At 48.0% G+C, this 26,337-nt stretch overlaps 1 protein-coding gene across 8 annotated transcripts in view; it reads left to right on the top strand.

Annotated features, from left to right (window-relative positions):
* Nucleotides 1–26,337, top strand: part of NTRK3 (neurotrophic receptor tyrosine kinase 3) — a 195,306-nt gene that overhangs the window by 60,227 nt on the left and 108,742 nt on the right. For all 8 annotated transcript variants that reach the window (XR_014696952.1, XM_084532677.1, XM_084532678.1 and 5 more), the window contains one exon: nucleotides 1,200–1,302. Coding sequence is in view for 7 of the 8 variants with exons in the window: in XM_084532677.1 (XP_084388803.1) it covers nucleotides 1,200–1,302 (103 nt within the window). In the remaining variant the exon portion in view is untranslated. The remainder of the gene's footprint in view (nucleotides 1–1,199; nucleotides 1,303–26,337) is intronic.

The raw sequence follows: 26,337 nt of genomic DNA, 5'->3' as shown, positions 1-26,337 counted from the left end.
ATAATTGTTCTAGCTATATGAAAGTTTTAAGATATTGAAATCCACGAAGTGTTAACAGAATGAGCAAAACACAATTCCCCTTGGTTTCAGTTCTCATCCAACTGAAACGCTCCTATAGCTGAAGTGGAAGCTTTGAACAGTGGGATCAGGGTAATAATGTGCGCTGATTATTAAATATAAAGCAGAGAAAACAATCTGGGGGATGAAAATAATGTGTGGTAAAATGAAAAATTTAAAAATATCTTAGCTGATGTATCAAGGGCAGGGAAAAATGTTGCACAATAAAATAACTTTTTTGGTTAAATGATACATTTTCTATTAGAGTAGACAGTTTTGTAAAATGAAGTGAAGTTTAAATGCAATGCAAGACGCAGTACAGGAGAACAATTGGCCAAATGCCAACGAAATTGTTGTTTACATCAATGTAATGAAAGCATCTCGAGCAAAGACTTGAAGCAATAAATATTCATAAATATTAAAATAAGCCCGAGTTGGTAAACCCTGTAGGGCAGGGAGGTTTTCTTTTCTCTGCTTGTTCACTGACACACTGGAACCACAGTTCCAGTGAAGGACTTTGGACATTGCTATAGCATAAATATTTACCACTAAAAATTAGAATAAATAAGGAAACGTTGGAGGCTTTAGGGGAAAAAAAGTAGTTTTTTTTTTTTTTTTTTTTTTTTTTTTTTTTTTTTTGGGGGGGGGAGGTTGTTCTTGTTTTCTTCTGTTCTCTTTTTTGTGGTTATGTTTTTTGCCCCCTGTTCTTTGTCCTGAGGGATGGCTGGATGGAGAGAATTGCTCTAAATATTCTGCTGCTCCTGCATATTCCAAGCTGAGGTCAGTATAGCTTTAGCATTGTGACACCAAGGCCTGATAGGGACACTCCAAATGACAGCTCATGATGTATGGTGAGGGGAGAGGCCAGGCACTGGAGCAGAGGTCCTCCTCCCCTGCAGGTACATGGGGTGAGAGGCTTGGGAGAACTGGTGCCAGACCAGCACTGCTGACAAAGGGATCCCGAGCAGCCCATGGTGCTTGCAGTCTGTATCAGGACTCTCTTTTTGTTGTATTTTCCTCCACAGCTGATGCCTGTGGGGCTGCAGCAGATGGTATGAGCCTACAGACAGGCAGGGAGGCACCTCTACATCCAGTCTACTCTCCCCAGTTCCACTGCCTTGACTCCAGGTTTTTCCTTCCAGGTTTCCATAGCGGTTGGGCTGGCGGCTTTTGCTTGTGTCCTCTTGGTGGTCCTCTTTATTATGATCAACAAGTATGGCCGGCGGTCCAAGTTCGGGATGAAAGGTACGTGCAGTCTCTTTCCTCGAGCAGGAGGCACCTTCCAGGATTGCCAGGTCCTTATAGCGCCCATGGAAAGGTGTTGTGGCTTTATTCCTATGTTGTCGATATCGGTGCAAACCTTCTAAAGAGGATATTGCCCCGAGGATGTTGTTCAGCCCTCTTTTTTTGTCAAGAGAGCAGTGGAGTTATGTGGGCTGGTGGTTCTCTGTATGCACTGTGGCTTGTTCAGAAGTGTGTGCACGTGTATTAATGTTGGGCAGAATGTTTTCTTTGTAAAAGAGCCCATGGGCTGTCCAGAAAAACGTTGGCTGCTCCCTGCAGCCACTTGCTAATGGAGATGCTCTCAGAGGAGGATGTGCTTGTATGAAGTCTCTTTCTGCGGCCCTGATGAAAGGTTTTCCCTCTGGTTGTACTGGGCACAGAGGGCAGGGTGTGGAGGGGGAACAGAAGGATGTGAAATTATTTTGTTTTCTTCTAGAAAAAACAGGTGCATCAATTCTCTGCCTGATTGTGAGTGGGGACCAAGGTGCTGCTATAAATTTGTAAGGTCCGTGTCAGGAAAACAAATGCTGGCCTGCCTTACAGTGATGTAGAAGGTCTTTCTGTTGTCTCTCTGTTGGAAACTTTCCTTGTTTGCTTAAAAATAACCACTTAGGAGTTTTTTTCAAGTAACTTTGGCCTCTACTACTTGCTGTGCAGAGCTGGCCTCTCACTCCTGCTAGCAGCCGTGTCGTTTTGCTGTGTGGTGCTGGTGCTAGTGGCAGAAGGAAGCCGATGACTGGCTACCAGCTGATTTCTGTGACCGTCCCACTGCCTCCAGGTGGGAGCGTTGGTGGTGCCCGCTGGAGGCAGGAGGAGCCTTCACATGACAGAGCCCTCCCAGCCCAGCCGGTGGCTCACGCAGGGGCTGTTTTGAAGCTAGGCTCTGGCAAACATGAGCTGCTGCCAAGGCTCCCGAGTCGCAGCCTGCTGCCTGGCCTTGCTGGTGTCTGCGTTGTAGGGCAGGTTGACAGGTTTGGAAATGTTTCTCGTGCTTGGCTGGAGCTTTGTTTGCTTTAAGGAGACGTATCCTGAGTGGGTCCAGATGGGATTCTGGCTGGAGTTTCCCCTATGCATCCTATGGAGATGGAAGACAGGACTTTAATTAAATAGCAAATCTTCTACACCAACTTAGCAATATTTAGTCCATATGTCCAATGATAGGAACCATCTGGTAGGGTGTACTGACTGGTGGGTGGAGTAAAGGAATGGAAGACATGGTTCCTGGGATCAATTCCCAGCTCTTCTGCTGCCTGACTCAGTGTCCGTAGTCAATTAGCTGTCTTAACCTCTGCCTCTGCTCTAATTCCCCATCTGTAGAACTGAGATGATGTTATGTGCCTTCTGGTGGGATTTGTCAGAACACTTCTAAAGCGTTTGGGCATTTGCCACTGATGGGGCTGAGGGATACAAATATGAAAAGGGAAAATAACTTCTGACCTGAATGGAACAAGCAAAGAGGAGTGAACATGATGCGAATAACCGGTCTGCGTGAACAGATGTGGTACTTGTTCAGAGGTGCTTGGCTATGCATGTTAGTGGGTGTGCTGTGTTCCCAGAAACCAGAGGTGTGCTGTGACGGACCTGTGTGTTGCAGTCCTTGTGAGGAAAAAAACAACAACACATTTAACCAGAAAAGCCTCTTTTCCTCTTCATTATGCTGTGTTTCTTCATCTCTGATGTGAAACCACAGCTCTGCAGAGTTCCTAAAAGTTTTATTGATGATGTTGCCGGTGCCTATGGCACCTGCGACTCATTACAGAGATATCTCTGTGGTTTTAAAGATGTGTTTAATTTGTTATCTCTGTTTCTCTAAGCTAAGGCAGCCTAATCATATCACCTAAACTCTGCTCCCTGCTGGAGGCTGCAGATCCTCCTGGCCTGTGAGCAGTCTTCCTCACAGATGGCTTTACCTCCTCTGATCCTTCTGCTTTTTTTCAAGTGTTGTTTCTGCTTTTTTCTTTTGCTATGGGGCCAATGTCAACTGCCATGCCACAAGGCTTTACATCTCTAGCCTGCATCTTCCTCCCTTGCAACAAACTTTCTAGCAAACCTCAGCATTTCATCCACACCATGCATGCCACTCTTCCATTGCCTTGCAGTGGCTGAGATATTTGGCAGTGTTCTGGCTGTGGCATGCCCTGGCAGCCAATTGAGTTCTCACCCCCTCAACAAATGTCATGGTCCCCTCTGCTTTTTCCTGAATGTGATTTCTAAAAAATGTAATTTCTTTCTAACTGTCTTTCCTCGCTGGCCAACCAGTCCATGAGTCTAGAATCTTGTTTTTCCTTTCCATGGCAGGGGTTTGGAACTGGATGGTCTTTAAGGTCCTTTCCCACCCAAACCTTTCTGTGATCCTATCAAACCATCAGATGACTTTACTGAGTGGTCCTGAGATTTTCTCCCAGGGTCTTGTGTACAGGTCCTACCTTATTGTGACACCTCGTACTGGACACTTCTTTTAGCTGGCATTTTCCTCTGGGTCACTCGTTACCCATTAATTCCTGGGCAGGAGCCATCATGTGTGGCATCCAACATGTTATCATGGATTAAGAGGAAAAAAAACAAACAGAAAACACCAAACCCTGAGTCTCTGTGGGAAAGTGTATCACTCCCTGAATCAGGAGCTGTTCCCAGCCAGCTGATACATTGCCACTTGTTGTTGAAATCCCAGCTTGGCAGGCCTGCAGGAGCAGGTTTTTCCCTGTTGTTTTTGTCAGGGACGCAGAACATCGTGTGCTCGTGTTGGACACGTTACCCAAAGTACCTCATGAGCCTCTCTGAGCACATCTTTTCCCTTCTGCATCGCCGAATGTTCAGCAGATGGTTTGTGGCCTGCTGAGAGAGGTGTGCTTGGGCTAATGGGCTGGAGACCCCGTGAGGTTGGCGAGCATCCCTGGGCTGGTCTGTTAGGTGGAAAAAGGAGATCACTGTTTCAGGGCACGTGTGCTGGAGGAGGACAGGGAGAGGATGGTGTGCCCGTGGTCATCCCCTTCTGGCTCGTAGCATGCCCTCGGAGCCCACTGCCTACATCCCATGGATAGGGATGGGTGAAGTGGCTCCTGTAGGCAAGGGGGCTTGGGACCACCTGGTGGGGTGGTGAAGGTGGCAGGAGAGGGGCACACGAAGCTTCTCTTGTGAAAGAGCTGGGAGGAAGGAGCCCAGCAACATCCTGCACTCGCTCACTGTTTCTCCATCTCCATGTCCGGAGCTCCCACTGGAAGGTTTTACGCCTCACCTTTTGGGGTCAGCCTTGTAAACGGGAGCCTCATAAACCCAAGTCTTCCCGTTGAAATAGCACCCCAGCAGATGACAGGAAATGAAATTTCATAATACAATAAAAAAAGCCACACGCAAGTCCTGGGACTAACAAAAATGAAATTTCATAAAACAATAACAACGGCAGAGAGAAGTCCTGGGACTAACAAAATGTTCGGATGGCACAGTGATGGAGGCCATATAAATGCTTAGGTTGATGGACTAAAATATACGCTGCTTTTGCCTATTTCCTGTTACATTTGCAAGTATCTAGGGATAAAGAGAGTGTGCTCATGCATATTTGTGTGATGTATTCCTGGTGCTGCAAAACCTTTTTTTTTTTTTAAAAAAAAAAAAAGAAAAAAGTGTTTGCAGAGAGATGGAGAGAAAGAAGCTAGAAAAAAAATCCAGAGATGAGAGTACTTGTTTTGCTGAGATGAACTGTTTTCCAGGCTCTGTGATTAAAAACTTCTTATATTTCCTAAATGAGGTTTCCTCCTTGGTGGAGGCGGTGCTAGCTAATGGTTCAGAGTTGTTACAGATAGCAAAGAATATATTGCTTTTTAATCTGATTTCCTGAAGAAATAAGGTGTGTTCACACTGTGCCTGCACGTGCAAGTGTGCGTGCAGCTCTCCTGCTTTTTCCTCTTTGTCTGTAGCAGTTTTTAGATCTGCTGGCCCCTTCCACCCAGAGGAGAGGGAGGAAGAATTTAGAAATCTAATTTTTACAGGCACCATGGAAATAAGGAGCTGAATAAAGAATGACCACTCGGGTGATGCTCCACTGATGGAAATACCTCGAGCCTTCCTGGGCACCAGGGAATCTATTATAGATGCTCATCCTGGGACAGAAAAACAAATCACATGGGAAGGGGCTTTCATGGGGTCTGCTGTGGTCGGTGGTGTGTACGTCTGTGCAAGTGCATCTACGTATTTTTTCTGAAAAAAAAAAATAAAACCAACAAGAAGGAAGTAGGGGGAGAAAAGAAAGACCAGTAAATAAACACTGCCCACACTTTGTGTGATGTTTCAGGAATCGCATCGTGCTCGGTTCACTCGGTATCTGTTCTAATAGCCCTGATCAAAGTGCTGGCACTGCTGATGTGCATGTGGATGTCAGAAGTACTTGCAGAGCTGTTCCATTGTAATTTAGCATTAGTTAATAGGTACTTAAAGTAAAGTGGTTGCCTATTTGATTATGATTGGGGGTTATTAACATTTTTTTCCATAAACAGATGGTAACTGTCCGCTGAGTCGATTGCAGAACAATTCCAGGGTTCTGATTCAAGAGGACCTGCTCCTGCAAACATATATCGGATGCTTGGCTTTTTGCTTTTGTTGATTTGTTTTTTTGTTTCTATTTTTTTTGCTTTCCTCCTTCGGCATGCAATTATCGCTGCAGCTTTGAAGAGGGAGGAAAAAAAATATACAAGAGACATGACCTACCTTTCAGATGAGGCTTAATGCTGACCTGCATTGCCTTGGCCGAGTCCGGCAATAATCACGCACTAGTTGTTTTTCCCTGATTATTAGTTTGCAGCTGTATAGGAATGAAAATGCTGTGCAGCTCAAAGAGGCTCGACTTTAAGGGTTAGGTGCTTGGAAGTCTGTGGTCGGGCCTCTTTCATTTCAGCCTCCTGGGAGAGCATCCTCCTGTCATGTAGCAGGAGGAGGAAGGAAGAACAAAGTAGTGCCAGCACAGAACTGGGAGAGAAGCAACCATACATTAAAAGTCGTGTATAACCATGGTAGCTTAGGCATGCACACTGAGCCATGCAAATGAACTGGAAATTGGAACCGATTGCTGTTGCTTTCTGTGACCCTGGTTGTGCAACCAGAGCTCCTCGCCCCCCCCCCGAAGTGTGCAAGCAGAGCAACCCCATGGCCTTGTCTCAGGTTGGAGCCTTTCCTTGTTGGTATCTCTCCTATTTGTTTTAAAAGCCCCTTGATGTACTTCTTGCACTCAATATTGCTTGGTTTTATTTGCCTGGGAAGTGGATTGAAAGGGCATGTGGTTTCACTGGGGCTTCTTTCTATAAATGCCTGTTTATTCTCTGCTGAAGTGCAAGCTGTGCTATTTATTTATTTATTTGGTGGCTTCAAGGTGATAAAGCATGAAGCTCTCCCCAGCCAGTAGGTGCCTTGGTCTGCTCAGCGTGCCTCTGGTAACTGGTGCAGCTGTGTCATGATGGCCCTGGGCTCCTCGACAAACCTTGGAGAGATGCCACCTCCCCAGGGGGCTGTGACAAGGCTCCTGCATCTCGTCTCAACCAAGGCTCTCCTGCCTGCAGTCAGTACTCACAGCCCATTTCATAGGTTTTGTTATTCTGGTGGAGGCTTTGGAAGATGGGTTGGTGCTGCCTGCAGGAGCAGGGAATCACCCTTGACGGGGGCTGGGGAGATGCACTAAAAAGCCTTCAGCAGAAATTAGAAGGTCAGCAATTATTTAGACCTAGAAATAAGAGTTATTCCCACTCCCAGAAGCACTAATAACCTATTTATAAAGGAATTGTAAAGTGTGCTGACCAACCATCAGCTAGCATCTATTTCAGTTACTTTTACAAAACCAAAATATCTATTTCAGGCAGCTACTAAAAGCAGTTTAAAAAAAATAAAAATCAGCTCAGCAGTTTTCTATGACCCAGGAAGCCCTGAGCCTCTTTCTTGTTAAGTTCCCACAAGCTCTTTTCCCTGACCTTTTGTGGACACCTTCGCTTGCTCCATGCCCAGATGCTGCTGGCCCTGGAGCCCCGTGGTGGATCATCAGCCTTCAGAGTGCTCAGGAGGGCAGCAGCTGCAGGATTTCCCCTCTGATCCCAGACCTGAGGTGTGAGAAGAGCCTGGAGCTGGTGTTCATCATGGTGGTCGTCTGGTGTTCATCATGGTCATCTTCTGCATCTCGTGGCTCCATTGCTGCCCTGATCTGTTGGCTCCTACTAGCTACAGAGCAGTTTTTCTTCATTTTCTTTGCTTTGCCCAGTGCCTGCAAGAATCACCAGCCATGTCTGAAGGCCCTGGTTCATCTGGCCTGTTGCTCTGCAGCCAAGCACCCTACATGTGCTGGTGCTGGGGTGGATTTGTGGCTTTGCTGGGTGCCGTCTGATCCTGCTGAAAGACCTCGCCTTGTGACCAGTGAGAGGTTTTCCTGCGGAAAGGGAAAAAGTTGATTTTGACCAGAGTCCTGTTGAGAGGAGCAGCTTTTGGCAACGTGGGTTTGTAACACCTGCCTTCGAAGCCACCTGAGCCAAAGCAGTTTAGCAGCTTCCAAAGCCACAGAAGTTGACAAAACCATACAATTGTGGCAGAGAGAATGGATGGATCTACACGGATTTTGGATTAAAAGCTCTTTGGCTTGCTTCTCGTTTGACCTGAATCACCTACAAGAGGAGCCGGTGCCAGGACCCTGCATCACTATCTTCTGTAACCAAGCACATGCTTCGTCCCCAGCAAGCTGCAAGTTTTTCCCAGCCTCATGCAATCAGCAGCAAAGAGGCTTTGAATAAGTACAAGGGGAAAAATACTGTTTTCCTTCACCCTGCTTTCCTGTAGTGTGAGATTTGGGGGGCAGGAGCTCGGTGGCACCAGCAGGATCGGTGTCCTGCCGCAGCACCAGTGACAGCCTGCGGCACTGAGGCAGCTGCTGGGATCGGCGCGAGGGAACCGGCCCCTTTTTGCTGCTGACAAGACGATTTCATCTTGATGCTCTAAAAGCTCTTGTGACATCTGCAATTTTCCAGATGGATAACGAAAACCTGTAAGCAGGGGCGTCTCGGCGGCTTTCTAAGCGCCTGCCTGTGGAGCGGCATCCATTGGTTTCATATCTGCTGACAGGGCTTAATAATCATTACGCTAAGTGGAGCCAGTGCTTGGGAGGCAGGTGAAGCTGCTGCTGTCCTTGGGCTGAGATGTGCTGCGGAGATCCGTCCCCCTGGGCTGATTTCTGCCCCTTCTCCTTGCAACCGTGCTCCTGCTTGGGAGCCCCTCGGCACCTCTGCACCCGCTGGTGGCTTTTATTTAAAGGCAGGGAGCCAGCAGGGATGCTCCTGGATCTGGCCCAGGGGTTGCCGTGCTCCCACGGGGCTTCAGTCCTGATCTGGGGAAAGGAAAGCAGAGCAGGAACTTCCCACAATTACCAGGTCTGTGCCAATAAGCAGAGAATTTCTTCCTTCAAAGTGCTTCTAACAACAATGCGGTCTTTTCCTCATTGTTGCAGGGTGTGATAATCAGCGTGGTCCAACCTATTAAGCTATGATTTTTTCAAGAAGGAGAAATGTCTGATAGTGCAAAAAGGAAAGAAAAACCCCATGATTTTTAGGCAACAACAGCCTAGGATCAATATTCAGTTTCCTTAATCGATTTTTTTTTTTTCCATTTGGATTTTCAGTAGGTTCTCGTGCTTCTCCCTGTGCGGGGAGCCTGCAGTGGCTTGGGGATGCCTGGGCATGGTGGTTTTGCTGTCTTGTCTGGCTGGCTGCTGGGAGCTGTGAGGCAGCCATGTGAAATGCAACATCCCGCTGTGTGTGGGCTTGGACTGCTCTGTGCTGGTTGCTGAGGATGCTCTGGGGCCAGATTCAGGAGAGGTGGCTTGGCGTGAGCATCACTTGTTGCACAGGTGAAGCTTGTGGGTATGGGGCTGATGCATGCAGGAGCCCTCAGGGTGAGGTCTCCAGCATCAAAATTTGGTTTTCTTTAATGTTTTTGAAGTTTTGGTCTTTGTTTTCTTATTTGTGGCTGAGTGCACTGGCTCAGGGATGTGCTGCCTATGTCATTTCTGTACCTGCAGTGCCACTTGGTTGGTGGGCAAGCAGCAGAGCAATGGCAGGAATCCTCCTTGCTGCACAGTTTGCTGCCCCCATCAGTGGGTGCTTTCAGCAATTATGCAGCTCGCACCCCCACCCTCAAAATGACACATATACACAGCTTAGCTAATTCACAGGATATGTTTCATTTCCAAAGAATTACTAAAGATACCGGATAAAACCAGACGTGACACCAACCCTGGTGGCGAGGCTCCCCAGCAGAACCCTTGCTGTACCCATGCCCCATTTTTGCAGCCCCTCACTCTGCATTCACCCCACCCTCTGCCCTTCACTCTGTATGTTGGGGAGGTTTTGTGGGCACCGAGACCGCCTCTAGCTGAGAAAGCAAAATTTACTGTTAATATTAACACTGGTGTATGGCAGAGCTCATATCCAAGCCAATTTAAATTAATTTTTCAAGTAAGGTTTTTTTTTTTTTTTTCCTGAGATGCTATCAAATATTTTACTAAGCCCAAATATATTGCAGCCTTCATTGACTAATTTTGTAATTCAATCAGGAGAAAATAAGGCTGTGGAGGTAGTTCAGCGTGATTTGTTTTTATAGACCAACTGCTTCATCCTCTCAATCCTGCTATCATTTAGGCTCTTAAATAATTTTTTTTCTTAATATTTCCTTTGATGTTTTACTATAAATTTCAAAGTTAGACTTCTTAATTTCTTCTGCACGGCAGCCATGAGAACAAATGCAAGTTGTGTGCATATGCGCACACATGCACGTATAAAACGGGAAACTTCTCTACTGATTTACTGTACGCCTGCCTTGTCAACGAGCTTCTCTGCTCGGAATTAAATCGGTAGCAACATCTGGTAATAACGCTTTATGCCTTTTGGGCTGCTGAGTGCTTTTGCTGAGTATCCTGCTATAGACTGCTGCAGGTTCATCCCTATGGTGTGGGACCAGGAGAGGAAATACTGTTGATTTTTGCAGTAGGACTTTGCTTAGTTACTGTAACCATTATTTCTTTTTTTTTTTTTTTTTTTTTTTTTTTTTTCTTTTTATGAGTATTAATTCATCTGTCTCCTATTTGCTCTCAGTCTCTCTTCATCTGAAGCGTCATGATAGAAGTTGCAATTAGATGTGGCTGTCTGCAGAATTCCCTTTCTAATCTGCTGCTTCGGGACAGCTGGATTTTAGATTTTTTCCCCCCTTTTATATGTTGTCATTTAATTCTAAAGAGCAAAACATATGGTCCTCACTATGTGTTGGTTGTTTCTTGCCTTTTTTTTTTCTGCCCCTAACCAAGTTTATTATGCTGCTGGTATATTTAGGAGTGATTTGGGCTTATTCTCTCTGCTTAAAGATTTCAAGTAACGCTTCTTGGCTGCTACTGTCTATTAGCATGATATTGGAGTTAATGGGATGTCAGCATGTGCCAAAACCCCTCATCAGCAGAGCACGTGTATTCTACCCTGGCGTATTAAAACTGATGTCGAAAGGGCAAAGGAGGGCACCTTCCTACCTTTTGAGATGTGTGGGGAAAGGCATCGATTTAACTTCTGCTGGAGTCGCTATGTGATAACGTCACACCAAAAAAAAAGTGGTTTCCTCTTCAATGCAACCAAAAAGAGAGGCTGAAGCCTGCGTTTGGTGGAGGGACACTTCAGAAAAGGACGTCTCACTCGGGTGCACTTCTGCCAAAGCTTTGTCAGGGTTTCAGCCTGTGGTTTTGGGACCGGTTGTATGGGTAGGCTTTTTGTTCGTCTGCCAAAAAAGCAATGAGTTTCTGCTTTATTTTTGTTAAAAGAGGAAAGGTGCTATTACATTTTCGTCAATTGAGTCTTTTTACTGACGTGCTACTGGGCCTTTGAATGCATGCCAGACATTTTTTTTTTTTTTTTTTTTTTTCCTTTAGTATTTGGATGAGACCAGCACAAGCATTTATTTAGCAGCTAGCCTGCAGCCTGCAGAAAGCCGTGTAAGCTCTCTTTTTCAGAGGATTCCTCAGTTCAAACTCCTGCTGGCTCCACTGACCAGCAGTGCTGCAGCCTTCTTTGATACCAGACTTCAGACCCTGCTCTGGAGGCAGGCAGGGAGGCCGTGAGCTGCCTGACACTGTTTTGAGGATGAATCCTGGTTTTCAACCAATCATAAAACCATGTATTTTCACTGCATCAGGCCTTACCATTAGAGATCTCTCCCACAGTATGCCTGTCTTCTGAAAACTTTACGCTCCCCTGCACCACTAGCACTATCTACAGAGCGTTTTAGACACCACAACACTTTATAATGTGTGCGAAGACACAAAGGCATCTCCTCGTGAAGCTTGTGGCCAAAAATGAGAACAAATGAGGACGTGGAAGGACAAGGGGTGAGGCGACGCAGCAGCCCAGGCGCTTTCTTGTCAGACTAATGCATGCGTTTTGAGGCTTCGTGTCACTCTGAACAAATCAGGTATGGAGAGGAGAAACCCAGCTTTGAGTGCTTTGTGTGTGGGGAGTGCGTGTGTGTTGCGTGCGAGTTTGTGCAGGCATCCCAGGGGAATAAAGGTAGGGAGAGGTTTTATGGGGCTGTGAGCAGCTGGCACTAAGTGCCTATTTGTCTGCGCCGAGCTGCAGAGCTGGGCTGGAGTGAGATTTGCTGTCAGGAAGGTTCTTTAAGGATAAATAATCTTGGCTGGGATTCACGCTAATGATTCCCTAAGTGGGCTCAGGGTGTCCTGAGTGGTGGAGAGAGAGGGAGGCCAGTGTTTGGGTCTGTTTGGGGGTGCGGATTGGGAAGATCAGAGAGGAGTAGCAATGGTTTCCCATTTTGGTTAGTGGTGTGGGAGATGGAGAGCCGGCCATTGAATTTTAGTTTCATTTGTTTGTCCTTAAATAGCAGGTCTGGATACTTTGTTCTGATGGATGCTTCTAGGATGCTGCCTAGACAAAGAGGTTTGGTTAACACAGAGTCAAACACAGCTCTGTCAGCTTAAATTATTGAGGAGGTACATCGGACTGTCTCAATCAAGTAACAGCAAAAACAAAGCAGAACACACAAACCCATCTCCTTGCCAGTCAAAGGCCATCCTAGCACTCGTGCTGCTCTCAGGGGCAGCTGGGTAGCAGCCCTTGGTTGTTAACCTCCTGCCTCCATCCTGCTCAGGGCAGGTTCAACAGAGGCATCCGAGCATCTTCCTGCAGTGCTGATAGAGTAAAGTTTAGGATATGGAAACATAAAGGTAATCGTTCTCTGCTGTTCAGCGTGTTTTGAGTGAGCAGCAGCACTGCAGGCAGCTGCCTCTGTTTTTGCCTTGTGCTGCAGCTGTTGAGGCACAGGGGGGTCAGACACATCGTGGTACCAGAGAAAGTCCTCAGGATATTAAGACATAATCTCCTGGAAGGTGTGGGCTAGGGGAAGTGTTGCTAGTAAATATCGGCTCCTAGAGGATAACAAAACGAGCCTTCCTCATCTGCTCAAGGTGGCTTATCCCCATTTCTGGGGCACGTCGCGTGCACAGATGACGCTGCAGTTGTGCCATTTCTCGTGCCGTGGATGCAGGAAACGCAGGCTGTGGGGTGGGTGGATGCTGTATGAGAGCTGCTGGAGGCGTGAGGACCCGCTGACGTGCCTCTGCTCCAGCTTTCGTCAGCGTGCTCGCAGCCTCAAGCCCCACCAGCTCAGCAGAACATCCCGGGTGTCCTCCTACCCGACGGGCTGAGCTCTGCTGCTGGAGGATTTCATTAGCGGTTACCTGTTGAGAAGGACGCACGTGCCAGCGTTTCTCTAAGTGTGGGAGTTTAGGAAGTATTGAAGGGAATTAATGGACAAATCCTACTGTAATTCCTGCAACATCCTTTGGCAATCCTGGGTTTAATGTTTAACAAGTGTTGAGGTATACATGATGGGAGTATGGGAGGGGACTTAAAATGGTTTATTAATGAGAGAAAAAGGGTTTACTCACAGTCACTCAAAGTGAGCAACTTTGTATGGTGTAAGTGTGAAGACTGGGACTGAGACAAGCCTGGGGACAGACAGGCTCCCAGCTGTGACCACGAGCAAGCGAGCCATCCGGAGCATGTAGGGGCCAGGGGCCATGCAAACAGAAAGGCTGCCTCGCAGACTGTTAGCATTCCTGGGCTGGGTTTTCATTTACCCTTTGCTAGCAAGTCTGTCTTGGTTAATTCGCACACAGCGGTTTGATGCTGAAATAGCTTTTGCAGAGGCTTAATGAGACTGTTCAGTGCAGGCTGCCTCCTCTGCCATCCAGGAGGGGCAGGTTTCTTGTTAGGCAAATGCAGAAGCATTTGAAGCCGCACATCTCTCACCACCGACCGGCGAGTGAGCCAGGGGATGGCAGTCAGGTGTGGTTAAAACAGCCCTTCATGGGGCTTCGCTTAAAGATCCAGGGGTCTCAAGGTGCCTGTGGAAAATGCATAGAGAGTGGCTGCAATTTCTGGGTCTGTATGCCCAAGACACAGAAACTGGGGTGGGCGCAACCCGGCTGTGCTGCCAGAAGGGTGGTGGTGCCTCCTGCTCTGACCCTAGTGTGGAAGCTGCTCATGCAGAGAGTGGTGCACACCTAGGGTGAAAGCATCCTGAAACACTCTCCTCAGGCTCAGGGAGCAAGTGTTGACCATCCACGTGCCATTTGTTCAGCTCTCTGAAGGGGCAAACACAGGTTTTGGGAAAAGTCTAAGTGCATGCTAAGCATCTTTAGGGGTATATGTTTCTGGCAGATCTCTCCAGCATCTACCGATGAGAAGTGCTTCCTGCACTCTTTCACTGTGCTCTTTGTTGGAGCTTGTTATTATTAAACTTTTTATTATCGTGTCAGCTGGAAAAGATGAGCTGCGAAGGAGGATACATTATCACAGCCTTCCGCAGGCAGCAAAAGGCAGATTAGAGATGTTTTCAGGAGGTGAATAGACAGAGAGTAATGGCCTGAACTTCAGGCGGATTTAGAGTGGTTGGAGAAGTTTGGGGAGGGCGGAGGAGGAAGGTGTCCAGCACGGCAGTGATTCAGAGTTCGGAGCGGAGCAGCAGAGCCAGGTTTCCAAGAGGTTTGCATGCTGTGACCTCAGGGGCTGGCTCCCTAAAGACTTCTCCGCCAGCTTTTCTCTCCGTGACCCTGTCACCCTCCTGGGGAATTAGCGAATGCCCCCTGACACTGCAAGGTGAGCTGTTTGCAGTTCTCCCCGCTACAGACCACCTGCATATTTTAGCCCTGACAAGTGCACCGTGTACAGATTTTCCGCTTACAGCCCTGCGTGGTCTGCTTGCTCCCCAAGCCCGAGTTAGTTCCAGCAGCTTTCAGCGCCCTGCCTCGATCATCGTGCTGGCGGGCGTGTGTATTTCATGCAGGGAAAGCTTTTTTTTTTTTTTTTTTTTTTTTTTTCTGGAGAACGAGTGAATTAAGCTATGTGTTTACTGCCACTTGAGCAAAGCGGTCCCAGGCTGGGCCACAAGATACATGGCTGGTGTTTAAAATTAAGAGAGCAAACATCAACATCGAAACGGAGAGAGGGAGAGGGAGCCTGGGTAATGGGATTGCATTATCTCTGCACTAATATGACTTTGGAGATGGTCTGCTGCTCTGCAGGGATTTGGGGAGTAATGCGTTTGATAGCATCATCTGAGAGGTGTGCATTTATCTGTGGGTATGTATGTTCAAGCCCGCATATCCCTGCCTATGTGCACGGTGTTTATTCTTTCAATTGAAATTTCGTTATGCTAGTTTTTTATTGATCCAAATTCAGCTCCGTGTGGCAGCCAGGCAGGTGATGCCATGGGATCCTCCTGCAGCAGGCTGGGGTGCAGAACAAGGGGTTAATGTCTTCTCCTTTGAACTGCCACCTGAAAAGCCTAAATAAAAAGCGTCGCACCCTGAAAAGTCAGAACACAGTGGCAAGCTTCCCGGGGACTACGTCTTCACTCCTTAGTCTCTGTTGGAGACGGGAGGGGAGGCAGATTTCAAAGCGGGGTGCTGCTGCCTGCTAATGTGCCCGCTTTGTGGCCTTATTAGTGTGGAGAGGAGCAGCGGTGGCGTCCCTTTTATCTCAGCTCTCGGGGTGCCACACCAAGGTGCATCGATTGCTGAGGTGTCTGAGGCCCTGAATGAGAGCTTTCCAGATCAGAACCAGCATTTTGGATACCTGTTGGTGTGTGCGCAGCAGTGCTGGGCAGGCTATAAATTATTCACATCCATTTTTTTATAACAGACATTTACAGAAGTGAGTAACAATGAATGGATCCAGCAGTTTACAGTCAAGCAGGGCATGGGTGGTGGGAAAAGAGCAGGGGAAGCTGGGGCAGAATATCCAGAAGAATGGGGGGGAGGTCGTTGTTGCCTCTGGGCTCTGCAAAGTTTATCTTTTTCTTTATGCAACAGCAGTAGGTGTTTCCTTTTTGCTTTTGTTTGGTTGGTATTGTTTTGTTTTAAGGCCACTGTTCCTTCTAGAGTATGCATGAAAATAGCTTTTTTATATCAAAAGAAGAAAGAGATGAGCTTGTAAGTAGGAGAGGGACAACCACGGGTGGTGTGGGAGCTTTCTATGTGAGCATGATGTACGCTCTAGGAGAGAAGGGCACTCTTCCCTGCCTTCCTTGGAAATAATACTGGTGTGAAAGGGAAGAGAATGTCAGGAATGAATGCAGCAGCTTGCATGGCTGTTGCAACTGAGGAGCCAAATAAGTTGTGAAGTGGATATGTTTACCTTTGAGGCTTCTCAAGGTGTTTTGTAGGGCCTTCAACCGATGGAGAGCATTGCTTATGAGTGGTTGGCTGGTCCCCACCCAGGTGAGCTCTAGCCGTGCTGAAGCTTCAAGTGATTTCTCTGTAGTCATTTGTCACCTCTCGTACTATAATGTCCCCAGCCATCTCTCAGCTATTCCTTTAGCTCCTCAGATCCTTTCCCGTGAAATGCAATTTTCCTAATGTTTTGAAATAGTTTGGGTGGGAGAAGGCTGTATATCTACTGCGAAGTTTAATGCTGCCGCTCTGTTGCAGTGCATGTTAATCGTGTCCCAGTTCTCTGGCAGTGGTACCGCCTGCAGCAGGCAGGGCACTTCGCCTGCGATACCCCACTGTGGCAGAAGGAGATGTCCTTCTGCTTAAAGAGAGAGCTCTGGCTCTGCGGGGCAAATCTTTGCATACCTGTTTTTTCCCTTGTCACTCTGGGCTGCTGACGTGGAGGGAGGCCACTTGATCTGCAGGATAACACATCCTACCTGAGCTGGGGTTGGGGCACTCATCTCAGAGAAGGCAGCAGCCACCGTAAGGACCTCTCAGGCATCACAAGGTGACCGTCGGGAGAGGTGTCTCCTGCTGGCTTCCAAAGGAAAGGCTTGGAAGGAGCTGCTGTGGGGCTGCTGGATGACCCCAGCCCCTGGGCTCAGCTCCAGGCTCCCCGCAGGCAGGTCGTAGGCAGGCGGGAGACAAGAAGCTCTGCTTGCGGGCTGAAGAACACACAATAGAAGCTGCTCTCGACAATCCAGGCAATTAAAATGTCTGCTCGGTGTATAAAAAGAGTCTAATAATAATAATGGTGAAGTTAATGAGATTTCAGATGTCTTCGCTAACTGGCCTAGGTTCCCTAAGTTCAAAGATGGGTTGTGCTGAATGAAGTTTCAACCCCCGTGAGCTGCAGAGTGTTTTTCCCCCAAGTGCTTCAGGCTGTAATGAGCTCTGAGCATCTCCGATTAAGCAGCCTGTGTGGGGCATGTCTCATCCCAAGGGAAATATGCGTTAGTCAAAATGAAGCCCAGAAGGGGCAAGAGCAGATTTGCAAAACATTCTGCCTGCTGCCTTGTTGGAGGAATTCGGAGAAGAGCAACTGAAATGATTAAGGTTCTGCAGGGACTGTATTTTAAGAAGAGATTAAGAAAAAGAAAAGCTAAACGTAGAAAATCCAGATAGACAAGAGTGAAGGGGAGTTGATTTCTGGTGGTGCATATTTAGGAGCTGAACAACAGAGAAGCGAAAAGAATGTTGAGGATGCAGGAAGGTGAATTTGGGGTGCAGAGAATCATTTAAGCAATCAAAAACTTGCATATCTAGATCCCTTTTTAAAGGCAAGAGTTAAGAGGAGCACTGAGGAGCCCATGTAATGGGCAGCTGGGAATTTGGAGACCTTTGAGCTGTGCTGTGGCAGGCAGGTGACCAGTGCTCTCCCCATGATGCCTCCACGTAGATGTTCTCCCCGAGGTCCCTGCCTGGTGGGAGGCTGAAAAAAGAGGCTGGAAACTCACAGCCTCACTGTGCTGCTGCTTTTTGCTTGGTAAGGGGGTCTCTGGGTTACCCCCATCCCTGGCTGTGTTCTCCCCTCCCTGCTGTTGTGCCGGCGCATGCGCTAGCAACCTGTAAGGCGTGATAGGGACGAGTGGCTGCAGTCTCCCTGCTTCAGCTGATTAATTAACTCTTCAGATTAATTTCCTTTCTGATTACCGCTTGATTAATTCCTCCTAACTCCGTGAGACCTCCTCACCACTTAATCCTCTTTATAAGCCCTCAGAGTGCGATGCTTGAAGTAAACATCAGGGGAAAAAAAAGAAGCAAACACGGCGAAACACAAACACGCCGGGACCAGCACCCAGGGGCTGTGCCGCAGCTCCCCGCCTGTGGGGCTGGCCCACTCCCCTCTTCTCCTTGCCCCCAGACCTCCTTCCCCTGCCACCTCTCCGGCGTGTCTGTAGCAAATGGCATGATTTCACTTGTTGAGCCTGATAATTAGCGACAATATCCTGGTAATTTGCAAAGGAGGCAGGAGGAGGGAGCGGCATTCAGCAGCATTAGAGTATTTTATTATTTTTTTCACAGCGTCATTAAAGCAACCATCTAAGCTCATAAACCAGCTTCTGATGTATGCAAGGAGCCAAGATACGCTGGCGGTGTGGCAGGAGGAGCCAGACACGAGGACGTGTGCTGCCCAGTGCCATGGGCAGGTCCCAGAGGTGTGGGGACAGCACCAGCTAGGAGGAGGGGACTGGGAGAACTGTGGGGATGGCAGTCGGTGCAGGTCATGGGCTCAGTGTAAATGGTGCCATCAGGCTGAGCTTTTCTTGAGTCTGCTGCCTTCTGCATGGAGATTTTGTACAATCCTGATCCTGGTGGGGATTTTCTTTTTTTTTTTTTTTTTCCTTTTTATTCCTGGGCATCCGCTCCCAAAGGCCTCTGGATGCTTTAATAAAGTGTAAGTAAAAACATAACTTATGATGGGACAAGAAACGCAGCCAAATGAATCCCTGAGCAGGAATGAAAGCTTTCCCTATCTTCCCTACATGCAATAAACTGATGCTCACCCCTGGGAACCAACATTTAAAGAGCAACAGCAAGTCTTGGCCCTTGTTCTAGAGGAGTGTTTTGTGGCTGGATGTGAGGCTGTAGCATACACCAGCTCAGACCTACTGAATTTATTTTCCTTGTGAACTCAGCTGCCATGGTTAGAGAGTATTTTATGCCCAAGAGCAAAATTTTCCTTTTGTTTGGTGGCTATTTAGTGCGCTTTATACATAAACATGACTTAAGCTAATGAATTTGGCTGACTTTGAAGTGCCAAGTGGTAGAAAAGAAGAAAGAAGGTGTGTGGATAGAGGCAGGGGCATGGATTTATTTCCGTGCTGACTGACAGCACAAGCAGCTTGTGGAGGTTTTGGCCTGAGTGCCATTCCCAGCCTGCAGCCTGGGCTGCGACAGCCTTGTACAGCCCTGCCCTAAGCCCTGCTGTGCTCCCCGTGTGCAATGTGACAGTCACAATGCTCAAATCAGCTTTAGATCTGCCGTTTTGCGTTGTCCCTGCTGGAAACACATTGCTTTGGCTGATAAAGGAGGCTGAACTGCACACAGAGGATATGCTGTTCCTGTATGCGTGGCTTTAACGCAGCCCCGACAGATTACCAGGGCACGCTGGCTTGGGCAGGCTGCAGCCGGTGATCTCTGGCCGTGAAGCCGCTTGGGCCAGCGCTTGTTTTTCTCTGATGTCACTGTCTCGAAGAAAATACTCCCTTCTGGCCCCGTGGGCATGTGACAAATCAGGGCTGTGCCCTGCTGCTTTGGCACAGACACGCGCGAGTCTGCAAAATAGCCTGGAGTTTGCTGTGGTCCAGGAGCCCAGCTCCTGAGTTACAGGAATGGATTAATGGTCCGGTTTTGGCTATTTCTGTAATCATGCAATGATTTCGGGGTGAGGTGAGGGAGGGATGAAGCCCTGCTGGTAGCACACTGTGACCAACTGCAGCCCTTCCCCATAGGAGCCTGCAGCGCCAGGGCTGTGGGGCAGGTTTCTGGCAGGGAAGTCCCACATCCCAGCAGATGCAGCCCCGGGGGATTTAGACGACCTGAGCTGATTTGTTCTTATGCTGGAGTCCTGCAGAAACTTCCTTTTGGGTGCCAGTGGTCCTGTATTTGTGATTTTGTAGGTTAATCGCATCTTTCATTAGACAGCAAACGCCCTTTATTTGCCTTTTAATCTCTGCTACGGGTGTTTTATTGCCAAGCAACCTCCAATTCCTACAAGGATGGGGGAGAGCACATTGGGATTTGTGATCTCCTTTGCTCAGCCTCCTGGGACAGGGAGCTGATGCCCTGTCCTCCTGTCATTCCTGCAGGGTGACCGAGTAGCCCTGGGGTGGTCACATCTCTGCATCTTGTCCCATGGCTCACCCTTGTCTTGGCATGTGTGTTTGGGTGTTACTGCCCTAGGAATTAGCTGGGCTCTGGGCCACTTTTGAGGGAGCCTGTCCTTAATTGCTGCAAGTTGGAAGCCTGGAGGAGGGCAGCAAGTCGGGGAGAAAGTTCTCCAGCTGCTCGTCTGGGCTGTGAGCATCGTCTGGATCAGACAATTAACTTCTGAGAACAGGAAACAGGAATAATTTGGATATTCTGACTATATCCTGAAAATCTAGCCAGAAGCAGAAGGAATACGACTTGGTGGAGCAGCGCTGGCATGGTTTTTTGGTTTCCTACGCAGCTTGGAAATAGGAGCAAGAGAGAGATGAAAGCCAGATTTGCAAGGAAGGTGGTAAGTCTGGGGGAGAGGGGAAATAACAGACTGAAAAGGATGGATGGATTTCTAGCTCCTGCACAAGATCCAAATGCGCACATAATTTATTTTGTAGGGATGAAACTGTGGTTTTAAAGAGGCGTTGTTGCCAAACCCCTGGAAAGGGTGCTTTAGCTCCTGAGGCAGTTTCTCATTTTGTCGGGTGACCAGAGGGTGAACGCAGAGTCCTTTTGGTACCACATCGTGTCGGAGCCGCCCGCACCCCTCCCCGTCATCCCTCTCCCTTGGACAACTTCAGCTCTGTAAAGATGACTTAGTGCATGAAGGAAGTGCTAGGATTGGATCTCAATCATATCATTACTGCAGCACAGAAGGAATACAATTTCTAATCTATGAGCCACAACCTCTTTCAGCATCTTCTTTATTTATTTCTAAATATTATCTATAAATATATATGTTATATTTTGCTGTGTGGTCAGAAACTTCCTCCTGCCTTTTACAGTGGGGTATGAAGTAAGCCAGGTTTAGGCAGTGTGGAAAATGTTCTTTTCTTCAGAATTAAACCCAAGCAAACAAAGACCTCAGACGACTTGAAATCCGATGCTGAGACGGGCACATGCATGAGCATCTTTGCTGCAAACTGAATAATACTCTCCTTCATCCAAAATCCAGCTACTGGGCTTGTATGTCTGCTTAGCACAGTGGGCTCTTGTTGCCAGAGATGACAGAACAGAAAAGATGGGAAGGAGTGCAAGCATCTTTTAATTTTTTATTTTTATTTTTAAAGAAACATATCAAAACACAGGACTCCCTCACTGCTGTAACACTGTGTGGCTGCTGGCTGCCTTAAAGCTCAGGTAATAACTTTGTTTTCTGTGTGGCACATTTAACATCAGGTCTAGTGCTGGTTTTTTGGCTGGTGGTCTGCAAAACTCAAGATGTTGGTGAGCCACTTGAGAGGGGCTTGTGAGGGGTGACAGTTTATGAGCAGAAGGTACAACAGGGACCTCAAGCTCATTTATTTATGCTAGGGAGAATGTGTAAGTAAAGCTTTTGGTAGTTGCATTAGGTTCCCTTTTTCTTCATCTCCTTTAAATTATTGCTTTCAGCCAAGCCCATATCTGTCCCGACAGACATGCTGGTGCTGTAGAGACCCAGTCCCCAGATATCAGCTCCTAGAGGGACGTGGGAGGTTTGTTTTGCTCTCTCCTGTCTCTGATCTTGCAAGTAATCACTGGGTGATTTCATCAGCTGCCTTGGAAAACATTGTAGCTCCAGTATTGTGCTGATTCCGTAACAGAAACTATAAGCTGTATGTGTGGCAAGTAGGGAGGCATTTGTGGTCTTGATGAAACTGTTGAGACACAAAACATGCAGCCTGGTAGCTGATAGTGGGGTGATGTTATTGCTAATTTTTGGAGAAAATCATAATTTTCCATGTAAACTCAAACTCAGAAAGTTTGCATGTGGTGTTGGAGAAATTCTAGAGCTGCTAGCGCTTGGCAGAATTATTTTTATTTTTTTTAAGAGATCACAGATGGAAAATAGCTCAAAACTATCAGCTAGTAGGCAGCTAGGCGTGAATGGGAGGGCTGCAGTTGTACGAACCATTCACAGCAGCAACTTGTTGGTGCAGGCTGATATTTACGTACCTGTTCCTAACAGCCTCGCTTAGCTTGTGATGCAGCTCCTCGGGTGGAAACTGGAGTCATGCAGGCATGGTGAAAGGAGCAGAAGTCTTGCTCTACTGCAGTGTAAGCTCTTGGGCTGTGGGTCAGCCCTGGGCCATCACTCTGTGTGTTTCTGAAGGGCAGGAGGATGAGGCTGGAGCCGTGAGATCCTGCTGGGCAGCTCAGGAGCACTCTGCCTACAAAGAGCTGTCTCAGCAGCATCACCATTCCCTGCTTGAAATGCTAAATTCTTCTTCTCCTCTGTTGTGCGATTGTTTTATGTGCTTTTCTCAGCAAAATCAATCAGGAAGGATTGATAATTTATAAGCTCTTGTTTGCCTTTTTCACTCTTCAAGGAGAAAAAACAAGGATAAAACAGGAGACAAATGCCAGGAGGGAAAGGAGCATGGGGGACGTGGAGCTGAGCACCACCTCTCTTGTCTGTGGGGTCCGAGGGTGCTCCCCACCCATGCTGGTAGGGGCTGATCTCCATGCCATGATTCTCTGATGTTGATTTGAGAGTATCAGCTGTGAGCCTGCTAGAAAAATCAGGGGCTCAAGCTGGAGGTGCTGGGCACGTCAGCCCCAGCAAAGTCATCTGCGTGGGGGAGAAAGCAGAGCACTGCCAGGATGGTGCATTTCTGCGTGTACGGAGAGCCGGGGAAAGAGAAAGATCCAACTAGGCAGGTAGAAGGAGAAAGCTGGGTCAGCTGCCATCCTGGCTTACACTGAAAAAAGCAATACCCCGTGGCAGCATATTCCACACTTCCAAGCCTGAACCCTGTGTGTAAGCCCATTGTCATGCAACACCTCCTCCTCCTCAGGCACTGCTGCCCCATGGGCATACATCCCATCTCCATCCCACCCCACCACCTCCCTAGGACTCTCCCTGAATTGCCACGAGGAAGCAATAGGAGGGACCCGTCTCCCTGGGAACTGGGCTGCTTTGAGATTTTTTTTGGGAAAAAAACAAACAAACAAACAAAAAAACCCACATTGTCTTAAAATAGAGACAAAAGTTACTGATTTATAAAAAAGATAAACAGAATAAGGAGACAGGCTGCCTAGTTAAATAAGCACTGTAGATAAATGCTTAGATACTGTAGATAATTATGTAGATTGATGGGTGAGAACTGGTACAGATAGGGGTGATAGCAGGATGCTCTTGTAGAACAGGAGAGACATGCGTTCATTATATTGCCCTGTTTCTGCCCTGAACTCTTTGTCCCCTTTGCTGATGCTTCTGCCAGAGCACTCATTTGCATGGCAAGTTGCTGTTTTTTCTCGGGTTGATTTCCAGTCTTTGTACTCTGTAGCTTTCCAAGCGTTACATCGCCAATTTGGAGAGCAGCCTTGGAAGAGAGACCTCAATAAGGCCGTGCAAACCCATTTATGACAACACCCGACCTCAGAGCTGCCTCCAGCTCTGTCCCCGTGCATTCCTGGCCCAGCAGGACGAGGGGTGCTGAGCTGGGGGATACCAGCCTGGGTGGCTGCCTGCACCCCTCCAGTGCTTGCATACCCATTGGAAAACGAGGCGTCTTCTGTGCTGCTGCCTCTGCCTGGCAGGGTTTCATGCTTTAGCAGATGGTGTAGAAACGCAAAACAAAGTCTCGGAGTGGACTGTTGATATCCTTCCTTTAGCTTGTTCAGAATTCGAGTCAAAAAGTCTACATTCGTCCTGGGTGTTTCAAAGCACGCTTTGGAGGATTTGGCAGGGATGGTCTGGAAAACTGGCTGGCTCCCAAAGCTTTCCTGTTGCAGATACTCCTGCCTGAGTTTTCAGCTCTTCTGCTTCCACTCATGACCTGAAAGAGAATCGCAGTAGTTACCTAAACTGCCGAGAGGACGAGGGATGTGGGATTTTTGTCAATTCCTAGAAAGACTTGGGCGTTCAGCTTGGTTCTAGAAACAGCCAAAGCTGGTGTGGGCGATGCTTCTTCAGAGCAGTTCTGTCTTCTCCTTTCTGGCAGAGGACTTTATCTGCCTCAGCTTCCTGATATAACCAACGCTGGTCTATCCCACTGGACTCAATGTAATGGAAAATAGGTGTTACTGGATGAATGAGGAGCTGATATGATTCAAAGTGTAGCCTATGGTGGGTTCAGCAATCCTGAAAGTTTATGCGAACCTCTTTATTATTTTTCTGGTTGCAGTTTAACCAATGATATAGCTCAGCAAACAATTTTATTATATACCATTCTCTCCTTCTGCGGGAAACTTTCAATTTCCACCCACTGATGCCCACTTGAAAGGAAAGCAAGCAAAAATGTATTACCACTTCACTACCCGGCTACTTAGCAGATGAAGGCTCAGACCTGACCACGTTGCAAAGAACACACTCTTACCTTCAAAGCTGTGAGTAAAGGGTGAAAAATACCCCAGAATCCTCTTTCCAAGCCCTCCTAGGAGTTGGACACGACGATCTTTATGGGTCCTTTCCAACTTGGGATATTCGATGATTCTGTGATTCCTATGGCAAACGTGTGTTGGTGTGTAGCACAACCAGAGGCGGTACCGAGAGCTCCGTTTAAATATAGCAGAGCCGTGCGACACCCCCACGTGCCGGACGCTCAGTCTGTTCCTCGCTGCGTGCCCGACCAGGGACGTGTTGAAACAGCTTGTTCCTGCTGCTGTTGGGTGGCAGATGCTCGCTATCTTTATTCTTCACCCTGGTGAGGAGTACATTGGGCTGGACAGCACGCACGTGTTCTCTGGTGAGGTTCTGTCACAGCCACGGAAGAAAAGAGTGGGCTGATTAGTTAGGGAATTATCACAAGATGGGGTTTTGACTATAATGTCTCAGATTGGCACTGCCTAGCAGAAATCCCTATGGATCCAGGTCTTGATTTACACTTGTTTGTTGGCCATTTCTTTAGAAAACAAGACTTGGTGCTTCCCAGGACTCTTCCTGCCCCACATCCCTCCCTTCTCTCACCTCTTGTTGTGCCACAGCCGCAGATGAAAGGAGCGGCTCTTTTCTCTGTGCCACTAACAGGGCTGCAGATTGATAGCTCCTGGTTGCAAAAGCACTTGTCACGGGCTTGACAGGCTGCTCAAGGTTGCCTGATGTTGCAGGGTGGAGGGAGGGAGCCGGCGAGCCGCATGCTCGCTCTTTATGGCCCTCCTGGTGGGACTGGTAGGCGGCCTGGCATAGCAACCGCTCGGGGCATTTACGAAGAGATTTATGAGTTTGTAATTTTCAGAGGCCCTGGAGCAAAAGTATCTTTAATTAAATTTTGATTCTCTCCCCCCTCTTTCTCCCTCCTCTGCCTTCGCCCTCCCCGCTCCTGTCCCTGCCTGCAGTTTGTTTACCGAGACCCAGCAAAGCTTTCGGAGAACAGGTAGGAGTGTCTGAGCATAGCCAGCAAGAGCAGAGGATGGCAAAGCAAGCAAACAGATGGCAGATATGATAAAGCAGCCCCCGGCCATCACTGCCAAGCTCAGAGAGGGCTCTGCGATGAGGTCCAAGGGTCCCACAGTAAGAGCTTCCTGCATCCCTCTGCTCTGGTCGTGGGCTTGGCAAGGTAACAGGAGAGCGATGGCCAACGTGTGCTCCTGTGCTCTCATTTACCCAGTGCACAGATCCTGGCATTGCTTAGGGCTACCTGGAGGGTGTGAGTGTTGGGGACGAGACAGCCTTATGCTGCTCTGCACTCTCCTAATGTGGCTTACATGGATGTGCAGCCACCCGTCTCTGAGAGGTGGCTGCCTCTAGAAGGGGAGCACAAAATTGAAGGAAAAAAGAAAAGACAGCACCCCCATTTCTAATGGTTTTGTTTTGCTTTAAACAGAAGGTCTAGAAAAATAAGATAAGGAATTAGCCTCTATGGTTTGCTGTCAAGGGAACAGGTATGGCTCTCCCAGGAGATGTTGCTTGGGCATTGCCTGGGGCTCCTCCCCAACACCTCTCTTATTTTGTGATCCCTCCTCAGGCACGGAGTCGGTGGCAGTGTCGCTACCCAGCCGTGCACTGCCAGCCCCACGAAAAGATTTCCATCAACCCACTCAGCCCTAAAGAGCTGTCGTTAAAAGGCTCTGGAGACATAATTGTGGCTGCGTAGCAGCAGTGATGATTTCCTTGAGAGGTAGGATGAAAAGTGGCTCTGTTCCACTACTTCTGCGGAGACGCGATAGCTGCTTCTAGAAAGCTGCTTGGTTGTGGTCCAGGTGCCTCTGCCACCACAGCTCTCCCTTCCCTGCCTGTCCTCACCTCGTACTGCCCTCCAGGCACACGTCTGCACTGCCTGCATGCTCAAACCATGCTCTGTAGGGTGCTACCAGCCTGGTGGGTGAAGGTGGGAGTGGGGTTGGCAGGGTCTGCTGCGGGA

The sequence above is a fragment of the Aythya ferina genome (assembly GCF_964211825.1).
Source record: "Aythya ferina genome assembly, chromosome: 11".
NCBI classification, from domain to species: domain Eukaryota; kingdom Metazoa; phylum Chordata; class Aves; order Anseriformes; family Anatidae; genus Aythya; species Aythya ferina.
This window is presented reverse-complemented; position numbering and strand designations above follow the sequence as displayed.